This window comes from Lactuca sativa, chromosome 9 (assembly GCF_002870075.4).
Source record: "Lactuca sativa cultivar Salinas chromosome 9, Lsat_Salinas_v11, whole genome shotgun sequence".
Classification (NCBI taxonomy): Eukaryota; Viridiplantae; Streptophyta; class Magnoliopsida; order Asterales; family Asteraceae; genus Lactuca; species Lactuca sativa.
Window position 1 is genome coordinate 67,467,595 of NC_056631.2, and position 12,992 is coordinate 67,480,586.

Genomic DNA, 12,992 nt, shown 5'->3' on the forward strand with positions numbered 1-12,992 from the left:
CAGTTCTAGTTCCTGTTCAGGACTATGAGACTGAGATAACCAGTCTCATGTTGGGCCTCGAATTTGAACCCTCTCCAACACTTTGCACAGTTTTTTCTTTTCCATTCGATATAACTCCGAGAATGATATTTTCAACGGCAAGTTACCAATCCACCGATCAAGCCAAAACAATGTATCATCCCCTCTTTCAACTCTCTTTACCAGCACCTTTTCAATATCTATCCCCAGGTCTTTCAGATCTTCTTGAACATTTGCAACATTATTCCATACACCGGCAATCGCCTTTTTGATATGCAATAAGAGGTTCTAATTTTCAAATTATGAATTCCTTTTATTGCCCCCCCCCCCCCCCCCCCCCCCCCCCCCTCCCCCATGTCTTTTGGAGCAATCACATTCTCCCAAACCACCCAGTGTACATTCCTTTTTTCCTCGCAACCTCCCCATAGGAACCTCCTGCGAATACTCTCCAACATGTTAATAATACCATCCGGAGCAACAAAGAGAGAGAAGTAAAATGTTGGAAGATTTCCCATAATGGCCTTTATTAACGTTAATCTTTCCTCCAAATGATAATGTTTTTGACTTCCAAGATGAAAGCTTTACATGAAACCTATCCACCACCGGTTTCCAATGTTTCCTAAGATTCATGTTCGCACCTACGGGAACTCCAAGATACGTGAATGGGAGTGATGATGGTTCACACCCAAGGGGTGCTGTCCACCTCGCCACCTCCTGTGGGTGTGCTCCGATACCAAACACCCTAGACTTGTGAAAATTGACTTTAAGTCCGGACGATATGTGGAAACATCTGAGCATTCGAGCCAGGTTTTTAATATTTTCTCTTTTCCATTCTCCGACAAATAGGGCATCATCCGCATAAAAGAGGTGTGAGATAGTTAAGTCACTTTGTAGGATTCCTACACCTTTGAAGATTCCAATTTCACATGCCTTCTTCATAACGACGTTCAATCCCTCCATTGCAATTATAAATAAAAATGGGGTGCATTGAATTGTCGAGACTTCATATTTAGGGTTTTCTCAATGAAGCAACATTAAGTTTCAAAAACGGAGTAATTAATGCCAGTATATATACAACTGTGACATAGATATAATAAACTTATACGGATTAATGAATATGAGACTTTATTATAGGAAAGAAAAAGAAAGGAGACGCATACAGCAAGTAAGAGCATATACATCGAAGGAAGAAAAAAACTATACACATTTAATGGTTACATAGTTACATTGGTCGCATTTGCGGCTTTGATAGTAAAGAAGGTCTGAACCACGGTAAGTGCAAACAGGACAAGTGCACCAATTAGAGCAATTACATTCCAAGGATTATTGAAATATTTACCCTTCAACCCAGCAAGAGTATTGGGCCAGTAACTATTGTAGTAAGCATCCATATCTTTCCACTGTTGATCATAAAAGAAATCTGGGATGCTAACAAATTTAACTAAGCCATTTATCATATTTGCAGCGTTCTCGTTCGAACTCGAAAGATTTGTAAGGACTTTTGATTTTACCAAAATGGCAACATCCTCCGGAGTATCGGTTAGCATATCCATGGCATAGACATATGATGTAACATATTTATTAACATCAGAAAACTGCTCGTATATAAGGAGGTTCCGAAGAACCAATTCACTCATATCATGAATACAAACTATTGGCATCTTCAGAGTAGGCCATTGTAACCATGAAAATGGGGGAATGGCTGTGAAAATGGGTAACAATGAAAAAAAAGATGAGGGTAATTGTAATTCCAGTTTTAAAGCCATTGCCCAATTCTCATCTTCATTAGGCTTGAACTTCATCCCTGCCCTATGCAATTCCACAGCTGTGTGGCCTTTTGGATTTGCTTCGACAAACACTGATGGCATCGGTTCCACAGGCTGGTAATATTTGTGTACAAAGTGAAGAAGATGATCAGTAGTGGAATCTAGGCTGACATTGGGTACTACAGAATTTGATTCAAAGACTTTGTAGTATCCTAGAAGTACGCTAATATGCTGGGTAAATGAGGAGTTGATGTGCATTCTTCCAGATGCTACAATAGTACAGTCAAATATGATTTTAAGAACAAAAAACGGGATTTGGTTTTCTATCAGTAGCAGGTCATAAACGATCAATGGAGTAATCATCATGTTACACCCGGATGATTTTTCTGATTCATTCTGAATGAACTCAAGTATGAAACAACCATCTATTACCATCATCTTCGCAAGTTCAAGATCGTTGTAGGTCACTGATCTTCCATAACATTCCTTGATTATTTCTATTGATTGAATCACCTTCTCAACACATGTTCGGAGTGTTTGGTTTGGCACAGTACCTAGTCGACGCAACCAATTATGTAAATAAGTTTGTTTTTGAATCTCAAATCCTTGTAAATGTTCGTTATGTCTGTGAAGAGGCCCAATAGACACCACCTTCGGATTGAAACAAGTTGGGCTGAGATCTCGGATCACACTAGGAACCATGTAAATTGATGGTGGCACTTGTTTGCCTAGAACCTCTCCGTTTTCTTTATAATCAAGTAGAAATTTAACAGTATTCCCAATGTTATCTACTTCTCCGGATTCCACATTAGCATCTTCCATTCAGAATGTTAGCTTATAAATTTCGTCTGCAACAATTAGATAGAAGAAAATGATTAGATGATAACAAATGTGATTAAAACAAACCACATAAAAAAGATGCAACTTCTGAAAATAGTGGGGTTACCTTCTTCGTGAATCGCTTCAATTGTTTGGTTTTGTAATGAAAGTGTCAAGCCTTAAATGCAAATCCTAAGCTTTGATCGAGTGGATGTATTATTTAGTGCATATAATTTTTAGTTGAACCCATGTATTGATTATGCTTTTTGACATTCTATTTTTAGTACTTAAAATATCTCTATCTTAATATAAACAATATTGAATATAATCTTAAAATATTTCACTATGTAATAAGTCAAGATTTCCGGAAGTCAACTTTAACATAGGTTCTTGTTTTATTTGAAAATGATTATATTCATAATGTTGAAAAACCATATATCGAATATATCTAATATGGTTGGTCCAAACATATTTTAGGTATAAGACGGAAAAAAAAAGGAACATTTCATAAAAATAAAAAAAATTAACTTATGTATAATCATAAAAGTAACCCGAATAAATGTGAGTTTACATCTTTATAACTACATTTTGAGCCATTTACATAAATAACCACCGTCCTATATGGGTCCATTTCGAACTTGTTTTGGACTAATTTTATGTTTTATCAAAAATACTTTTTCTCTAAGAAAAGAAAAAAAAAAAGAAAAAAAAAGAAAAAAAAAAACCCCTATAATTTGGATTTCATAGCATTTTGTACCAAAAAAAAAAACAACAAAAAAGTCAAAATTCCGCTAAGACAAAATTGCAGAAATGGTCCCTGTGGTTTGCCGATTTCTTTAGGTAAGGTCCAAAAAATAGTTTCCTCGCAAAAAAGGTCATTATTTGGTGTTTGAGTTGTGGATTTGGTCCCAAAAACTAACATCCGTTAGTTTCAGTCTGTTAGTGTGTTGAAATGATTTTTTTACCCTTTATTTTTATTTTTATTAATTATTAATTATATTTTCCCTTTTTTATAAATTATTAATAATAAAAGACAAAAGAACTCTCTCTCTCTCTCTCTCTCTCTCTTTCTCTCTCTCTCTCTCTCTTCTGGTGATATAAAACACCGTTTGCGGCCTCTTATATCTCCTCATCTTCCTCACACTCACCTCTACCTCTTTTCACATACTTTTCATTTCATCACTTCTGTTCTACTATACTTCCATTCACCTATACAACCAAAGGGGGAAAACTCCTTCTCAAATCCCGATTTGCTCCACCGAGGATAAGTGTGGCTAGAGATGATGATCACTCCCACGAGTTATCCAACAATTGTCGCTGCCCACGGATGATGATTGAACAGTGGAACAACCCGGATCCCTAAACAACCACATCCTCATTCTCCTGCCGGTCAGACCCTCACCTACCGATGGCGAAGCACCACCATCGCCAATAAAGTTTTATGACCACCAACCACCATCATTGCTACTCTGTCTCTCTCACAATTCTACCCGATATAAGCCTCAACGTCATCTTGAAGATGTCGTACACTTGCAAGATCCGCAACACCAAGAAGGTCGCCATCTCTAAGAGGCAAACACAAATCTGGAGTTTAGATTCCCATCAGGCATCTGTCCTAATTGTCAAGAACCTTTAGGGGGTGTTTGGCTAAGTTTTTTAAAACAACTTATTAGGTTCCACACCACTATAAAATAAAAAAGTGTTTGGATGAAAATAACTTATTCCGGTGGGGAACCTCTAATAAGTCATTTTTTTCATAAGTTACCCTACACTTACTTATTAACTTTGTAACACCCATAAAATTCAATCCAATTTAAAACTTTTTTAAACATTTAAAACCATTAAGTTATTACAATTTGTTTTCAAAATAGTTTAAGCATCAGAGTTTCCCCAGAATCTAATCATAAAATCATGAGATACGAAGAGCTGTATGAACACGCCTTCGCCTTCCCGCAATCATCAAAAGTACCTGAAACAATAATCGATAAATGTAAGCTCGAAGTCTTAGTGAGTTACCCCCAAAATACCAACGCCATACAGATATAACCATATTATATAAACATATAAGCAAACAACATGCATAACGAGCCATCAGTTAGACTGGACTAACTCCCGGTCCTCAGTCCATCTGGACCGCTCTCTGAGCCTTCAGCACGTCTGGACCACCCTCCTCGAGGCCTTCAGCCTATCCGAACCGCTCACTAGGCCTTTGACCTAACTAGGCCCGGGCCTACAGTCTACCCGGTCCGCCCAGGGTGTCTTGGCCTACTGCACACAGTAGGACATGCCTCAACCCTTTCCCCAAACCAACAAACATGTGCACATACATATAAACAAGTAAACATGCAGATCTAACAGATCACTAATCATGGCAACTATCCTATAACCAGGATACCGATCTAACCGATCACTAACATACCAACCATCCTATAACTAGGATACTGACCTAACCGATCTCTAACATAGCAACCATCCTATAACCATGATATATATCATAAAGCATAACGTGTAATAAATCCGGATACAAATCCGAAAAGGGTCGGCATTGGTGCCTTAGACCCTGTTGATATAGTGATGACAACTCACCTCACAAGTGGTGCTGAAATGAACCGAAAGTCTCCGATCGCTGTCTTACTGAATGTCCCGAACTATTCAAATAATAAACACTATGTCAATACATGGATTATCAATCTTGACTAAGGGTCCACATAATCCATTTTGGTCCTTTCTCTTAATTGTGCCAAGGCCCAATTCCAAATCCATGATCCACAAGTCCACATATGCAAGGCCTAAGTCCAACTAGTCCAAAGGTGGCCCAATCTCAAAGCTCAATTCAATAAAAGCCCAACAGAGGATGTACGCGGGGCGTACTCCTCTGGTACGTTGGGCGTACTCCTCCTGAAGTTGACCACCATTGGGGTGGTTGACTCAGTACGCTGGGCGTACTGGATTTACGTCGGGCGTACGCGGTGATTTGCTAAAACCCTAATAAGTGCTTAATGGCTTAAGCACTTTAGCCCAAACTTCAGATCTAGTGACCAAATGTGCCTAGGACCCATAAAGTCACGAACTTTATCACTTTGGACGTCCAGAAAGCTCTTAATACTTGGTCTTGATCCATTAAGACCTTCTTACTCCATGCATGGGACGTCTTAAGCCATTGGGACCTCATTTTTATCACTCAAAACCTCTTCAAGAGTCTAGAAGGACAATTTATTTCATCCAAATCAGATTATGCACCATCTTGGGACTTTTGGGACAAGAAATGGTTACTTAAAGCCAAAATAGCAAGATCGATAAATGCATGCATAAAGTCTAAAGCTTTTTACCATTTGGAGCTTCTAGGGCACCAACCAACTTCAGATCTACAAGCTTGATCTTCTTCTCCAACTCTTTGATGCAATACCTTCTTCTCAAAACACTCAAAATACACTTTATAAGCTCACACACTCAAGGAAATGGCTAGGGTTTGGGGAAAACAGCTCTAAACAGTGGAGGCTGAGGTAAGGGAGGGTTATGAGCTCATAATGTTGCTTATATAGCCCCCAAACCCTAAATATTAGGGTTTCATCCTGACGTAAGTACGTCCAACGTACACAAGTGTATGCCCGACGTACTAAGGTGGACCTTAGTACGCTTAGCGTACTCTTATGTACGCTCAACGTACTCCTTCTTGATCTAAGGTTGCAACCTTGGCCCTTATACTTATCTTGGCTTTACACTTCCAACCCCAAGGACTCCAAATGACCAAATAATGATAGTAAAGAGGGTTCGGAAATACCTGCAAAATCTCGGGATGTTACAAACTTATAAGCTAATAAGCTAATAAGCAATAAGTTTTTTTGCCAAACATATCCTTTCTCATTCTCTTTGTTCATCCTTCATTCCTGTAAAACTCATCTCCTCCACTGCTAACTCCACTTTATTTTGTGTTTCTTCATCCATGAAAACGAAGATGACGCAATATTATTTTTACATCTTGATTTGAATATCCAATTGGTTTTGAAGATTTTTGTTTGTTTTATACAACAACATATATGTTTTTTGAGTAATCTAGGTTGGCAATTTGGTTTCTTTTGATTATGAATTTACATTGTTTCCCTTATTTAAACATAGATTTTGGAGGATCAAAAACACAGTGAACCGATTTTTGATGATGGGAAAATGATTTTGGCATCATTTGATGCTATTGATTTTGGTTTCTTTTGGGTCTACCTTCTGGATGGGGTGGGCGGGTGAGGTAACAGTGGATGATGGTGATGGTGGTGTTCATAGTGGTGGGTTTATAAATTTTTGGTTTTTGTAATTTAGTATTTTTTTTTTCCTTCAATTTTTTTCCTATCAGAAAAATGTGTCGTGTCATCGAAGAAGACTACATGGGCTAGTCGGAGAAGACAACGGGGTCTGACTGTATTTTGGATTGGGAAAGAGGTAGGTGGTAGGGTTGTTTTTGAAAAATGGGGTGTAAGTGGGACCCACTAGATAATATCTATACTAATAAAAATTAATTGAAATATATAATGAAGGGTAAAATAGTCATTTGAGCAAATTTAACAGAGTGAAGTAACGGATGTTAATTTTAGGGACCAAATCCACAACTCAAACATCAAATAAGGACCTTTTTTTGCTAGGGAACTATTTTTTGGACCTTACCCAAAGAAATCAGCAAACCATAGGGACCATTTTTGTAATTTTTTCTTCCGCTAACGTTTGAAATTCAAAAGTTAAGGGATTTATTCTGAAGTCCATGATAAGGGTTGATTTGTTGAATTTGTGGAATTGTATAAGTAACTTCTTCAATCTCTTATTTATAGTGGGGCATGAACATTGAAGGTCACACAATCTGATACACACATTCCAGACTGACATTTCAAACCAACATTTTGGGCCTCAAATCAATCGTACAACAACATTGCATACAATCCAAGACATGGATTCCCCACACACACATTCCGGGCACACATTCTGGACATAATTTTTGGACACACATTACTTTGTTAAAACATCACACTATTAATATACATCTATTATACATCATAAACGAAGTACATTAGCAAACTAAAATGCTTGAGAATGAGTGCATTTGAATTTTGTGTTTGTTATTGTGAAGAAGAAGATTGCTACGTTTCTTTGAATATTAACCCGTTTCTTAGAGGCCCAGATTTCCCACTCCCAGATAAAATGACTGATGACATTTTCCAAGCAATGAAAGAGGCTAAAAAAGCCAATGTAAGGGACTCTGAAATGAGTCAGAAACTCAATCAACGTTCAAACGATCTGGTGGAACACTTAAATAAAAAAGAAAAATGGGTAGTTTAAACTTGAAAAAAAAGTCAATGAGACTGAGAAGCGGATTTGAGATGCGAATGTGGAGATTAATAAGCTTTTGGACAGAACGGGACTGGCTTACTTATATTTTTATAATTATAGGATATTTTATCGACCGCCAACAAAATATGTATCCCTTACGATTTCTTAATTTTTGGAAACCATTTAAATATGTTATAGCTTTTGTAATGATCATTTAACTAATGCGAATGAAAATCACTTCCATTTAAAAAACCATACCATTTATTTTACATAATTAAATTTGAAATGACATTACAATAGCAAATATTAGAGTTCATTCCATGAAAATTGGGAATTCGCATTTGGTACAAACTAGCAATGTCTACATGATTTTCAAACAATTCCATGTAGGTCTAAATTAGGCAGAAAAAATATGCGTTAAATTAATTTCTAAATTTGTTTGCATTAAACCAATACCACGTGTTAGCTGTATTAGTCTAAAAATCAATTTGTGTAGATTGTGTTAAAAAAAAGTGGGTTTTACAGATGAATAAATTATTTTCAATATACAGAAGCTTTCATAATTACACCCGATAAAGGTAAACTTTAATTGAAAAAATTGTTATACATATTTTTTATGGTACTATATAATAAAAGTTGTTTATATATATATATATATATATATATATATATATATATATATATATATATATATATATATATATATATATATATATATATATATAACTTTTATCATATAGTACCATAAAAAATATGTATAACAATTTTTTCAATTAAAGTTTACCTTTATCGAGTGCAATTATAAAAGCTCCTGTATATTGAAAATAATTTATTCATCTGTAAAACCCATTTTTTTTAACAACATCCACACAAATTGATCTTCAGACTAATACAACTAACACATGGTATTGGTTTAACGCAAAAAATTTAGAAATTAATTTAACTATATCAAAAAGAAAATTAAAAAAATATGTTCTTCGTATTCCGAATTGTTACTACCATTTCGACCTATCATTTTGGAAATGATCTTCGTATTCCGAATTGCGTTTTTCGTATTTCGGACTATTACTACTATCACGGAATCACTTGTAACGGGTAAGCAGGTGTTAGCTGTATTAGTCTGAAGATCAATTTGTGTGGATGTTGTTAAAAAAAGTGGGTTTATATATATATATATATATATATATATATATATATATATATATATATATATATATATATATATATATATATATATATATATATAACTTTTATTATATAGTACCATAAAAAATATGTATAACAATTTTTTCAATTGAAGTTTACCTTTATCGGGTGCAATCATGAAAGCTCCTGTATATTGAAAATAATTTATTCATTTGTAAAACCCACTTTTGTTTAACAACAATCACACAAATTGATCTTCAGACTAATACAACTAACACATGGTATTGGTTTAACACAAAAAATTTAGAAATTAATTTAACTATATCAAAAAGAAAATTAAAAAAATATGTTCTTCGTATTCCGGAATGTTACTACCATTTCGACCTATCATTTTGGAAATGATCATCGTATTCCGAATTGCGTTGTTCGTATGTCGGACTATTACTACTATCACGGAATCACTTGTAACGGGTAAGCAGGACTTATAACCTCTCTAGGGAGTGGTAGTAACACATTTGAAGGTACTTATATGGTTATTATATGGCTAAAATTAAAAATAACTACAAAAATTAAGTTAATCCAGACTTGTTTCTCGTATTTCAAAATTGTTCTACAGATTCTAACATAAAGAAAATTGCAAGGTTCTAAAAGGCGTGAGGCGTGACGCGGCGGCAAGGCCAAGCCTCAAGCTTAACGAGTTATGGCGAGCCATGACGTTTTTTAAGGCGTGATGTAAGGCGGCGATTTTGTATTAATTTATAATTATATTACCGCATAAATATAAATTTATATCAAATATACCTAGTTTTTAGAAGTGTTATATCAACAACTAATAACAGAAAGTTAATAAAAAACACAATACTTGTATGTCCGATTAGAAAAGGTATAAAAAAAAGCAAAAAAACGTGTCTAAAATGAAAAAACACGCGCCATAACACGCCATAACGCGCCATGGCACGCCATATCACGCCTTGCCACGCGCCACGCCTAACAGCAACGTTATGAAGCTTTTCGTAACGGCGACGCCGTGCCTCACGCCATGGCGCGCCTTTTAGAACACTGGAAAATTGTAAACTAAAATGCAAGTAAAACAACTTTACAGACAATCCAAGATTCAGATTGCTCACACACACATTCCGGGCACATATTCCGAACACAATTTTCGGACACACATTACTTTGTTAAAACATATCACTATTAATATGCATCTATTATACATGGTAAACAAAGTACATTAGCAACATAAAAAAACTTGAGAATGAGTGCATTTAAATTTGGTGTTTGTTATTGTAAATAAGAAGATTGCTACGTTTGTTCGAATATTAACCCATTTTTAGAGGTCCGAATTTCTCACTCCCAGATAAAATGTATGATGACATTTTTCAAGCTATGAAGGACGCTGAAAAACCAATGTAAGGGACTTTGAAATGAGTCAAAAACTCAATCAACGTTAAGACAATCTAGTGGAACACGTAAATAAAAATAAAACTCAGAAAAAGTCAAAGACACTAAGAAGTGGATTCGAGATGCAAATGTGGAGATTGAGAAGTAGATTCGAGATGCAAATGTAGAGATTGATAAGGTTTTGGACAGAACAAGACTGTCTTACTTATATTTTTATAATTAGAGGAGATTTTATCGTCCGCCAACAAATATGTATCCCTTACGTTTTTCTAATTTATGGATACCAAATATATATAATAGCTTTTGTAACGATCATTTAACTAATGCGAATGAAAATCACTTCCATTTAAAAAAAAACAATACCATTTCTTTTTCATAATTAAATTTAGAATGACATTACATTAGCAAGTATTAGAGTTCATTCCATGAAAACAGGGAACTTGCATGCAGTACAAACTAGCACTGTCTATATAATTTTCAAACAATTTCATGCAAATCTAACTTAGACAGAAAAAAATATGCAAACAACAATCTAACAACATTTAATATATAGTACCATAAAAAATATGTATAACAATTTTTTCAATTAAAATTTACATTTATTGGACACAATTCTGAAAGCTTTTGTATATGGAAAATAATTTATTCATCTCTAAAACCCATGTTTTAACATCAATACAAATTGATCTTCGAACTAATACACAAATTGATCTTTGTATTTCAGACCGTTACTACCATTCCAGCCTATCATTCTGGAAATGATCTTCATGTTCCGAATTGTGTTTTTCATATGTTGGACTGTTAGTACCATCACAGAATCACTTGTAATGGGTAATATTGACTTATAACCTTTCTAAGGAGTGGTAGTAACACATTTTAAGGTACTTATACTTGTTTCTTGTATCCCATAATTGTTCTACAGATTCTGACATAAAGAAAATTGTAAACTAAAATGCAAGTAAATTAAACAGTAGAACTCACCCGGTTTGTTGATTCCATGGTAGATAGACTTAAAAATATGTGTTCGAAATTTTGATAGCAACAGTTCGGAATTTCAGTATCCGGAATGTTTATTCCGTTTTTTTTTGGTGTGGGCCCATATATATAACATTGGGTTACAGTAGTGAGCTTGACCCGTTTTGGTTTGCGTCGGGATGTCCATCCCGAAGAGAGTGGTTACTTTAAAAAAAATTATGGTTATTATTTTTAAAAACATCCTAAAATGTGGTTAGAATACTTAATTTCCCTAAATTAAATATTGAAACTACAAACATAATGTAAGGCACATAAAACACACAAAAAAAATAAAAACATAATGTTTCTATTTCATTCTTTTAAGGGATAATGACTTGAAAGAGTAACAAACTTTTGACTTTTGTCACATTTAGTCACTAAACTTTTTTTGGTTATCTATTTGCCATTGAACTATTGAAACTGTTCACATTTTACCCTTATGACCGGCTGTTGCCGGTCATAAGGGTAAAATGTGAACAGTTTCAATAGTTTAATGGCAAATAGATAACGAAAAAAAGTTTAGTGACTAAATATGAACAAAATCAAAAGTTCGTTTCCCTCTAAAAAGTTCAATGACTAAATGTGAACAAACCTCCTCTTTTATTATGTTTTAGCAAATTATTTATTTTTGTTAAATTGTAGCAACATTTGTTAATGAAGAAATCTATGAAATAAAAAAAAAAAAAAAAACAAAACCCTGAAAATATATTTAAAAAAAAAACAAAAAACCAAACCAAAATAAAAAACCAATGGTTTGACATTTTCCAAAATAAAAAATCAAAATTTCCAATTTGATTTTGGTTTTACAAAAAAATGAACCATTCTCACTGATGTGAATTATGACTATTGGTTTGACATGCGAAATTTGTGACATCCCATAAATATTTAGTTACAACATCGTTTGAACTCGTAATTCATAATAAGGGGTTAAAGTATCATCGCATGAATACGTAGTTACAACATCGCATGAACTCGTAATTCATCACCTACAAGTTATGGGTCTGCTGGTGTTTCCACTGGGTTGTCTAGAACAGTCCGTGGTCACCATCTATACTCTGGTAGATCACTACATCGCCACATTGCTGGTTAAGGTTATGGTATCTCCTTTCATCCTACATCACATATTCATCGTCATCTATTTACCTAATTATCACCACCTTTCTATCATCACCTATCTCTCATAATTTTATTTCATCACACACCAACTATTTCATCTATCCATGTTTCATCCGCAATATATTTGTAGATATAAAATAAATATACCGTTTAAATCTTTTAAAACATGTATAAAATCGTTCATCCAGCATAGACAGCAAGTATTCAAATAATATGCACACATAGCACGTAATTTATATAAAATACTTCATATCTATGTGTAAGATGAAAGTAACTATATATACCATAAAAATCCCATAAATGCTTCCTAACTTCGAACCCTAAGGTTTACTCTACTAAAGCTTCATATTCTCGGCTCTCTGAACCTAGAAGGGTCCAGATCTATCACACCAAAAAGCT

General features: G+C 34.6%; 1 protein-coding gene across 1 annotated transcript; it reads right to left on the reverse strand.

The window, feature by feature from the left end:
• Positions 1-1,232: 1,232 nt before the first annotated feature.
• On the reverse strand, positions 1,233-2,606 carry LOC111901787 (putative UPF0481 protein At3g02645). Its single transcript, XM_023897658.1, has one exon. The coding sequence runs from the start codon at positions 2,604-2,606 to the stop codon at positions 1,233-1,235; it is 1,374 nt and encodes a 457-aa protein (XP_023753426.1).
• Positions 2,607-12,992: the final 10,386 nt, after the last annotated feature.

Excerpts from the sequence above, each read along its gene's own strand:
- LOC111901787 (XM_023897658.1), bottom strand. The coding sequence starts at position 2,606 with ATGGAAGATGCTAATGTGGAATCCGGAGAAGTAGATAACATTGGGAAT.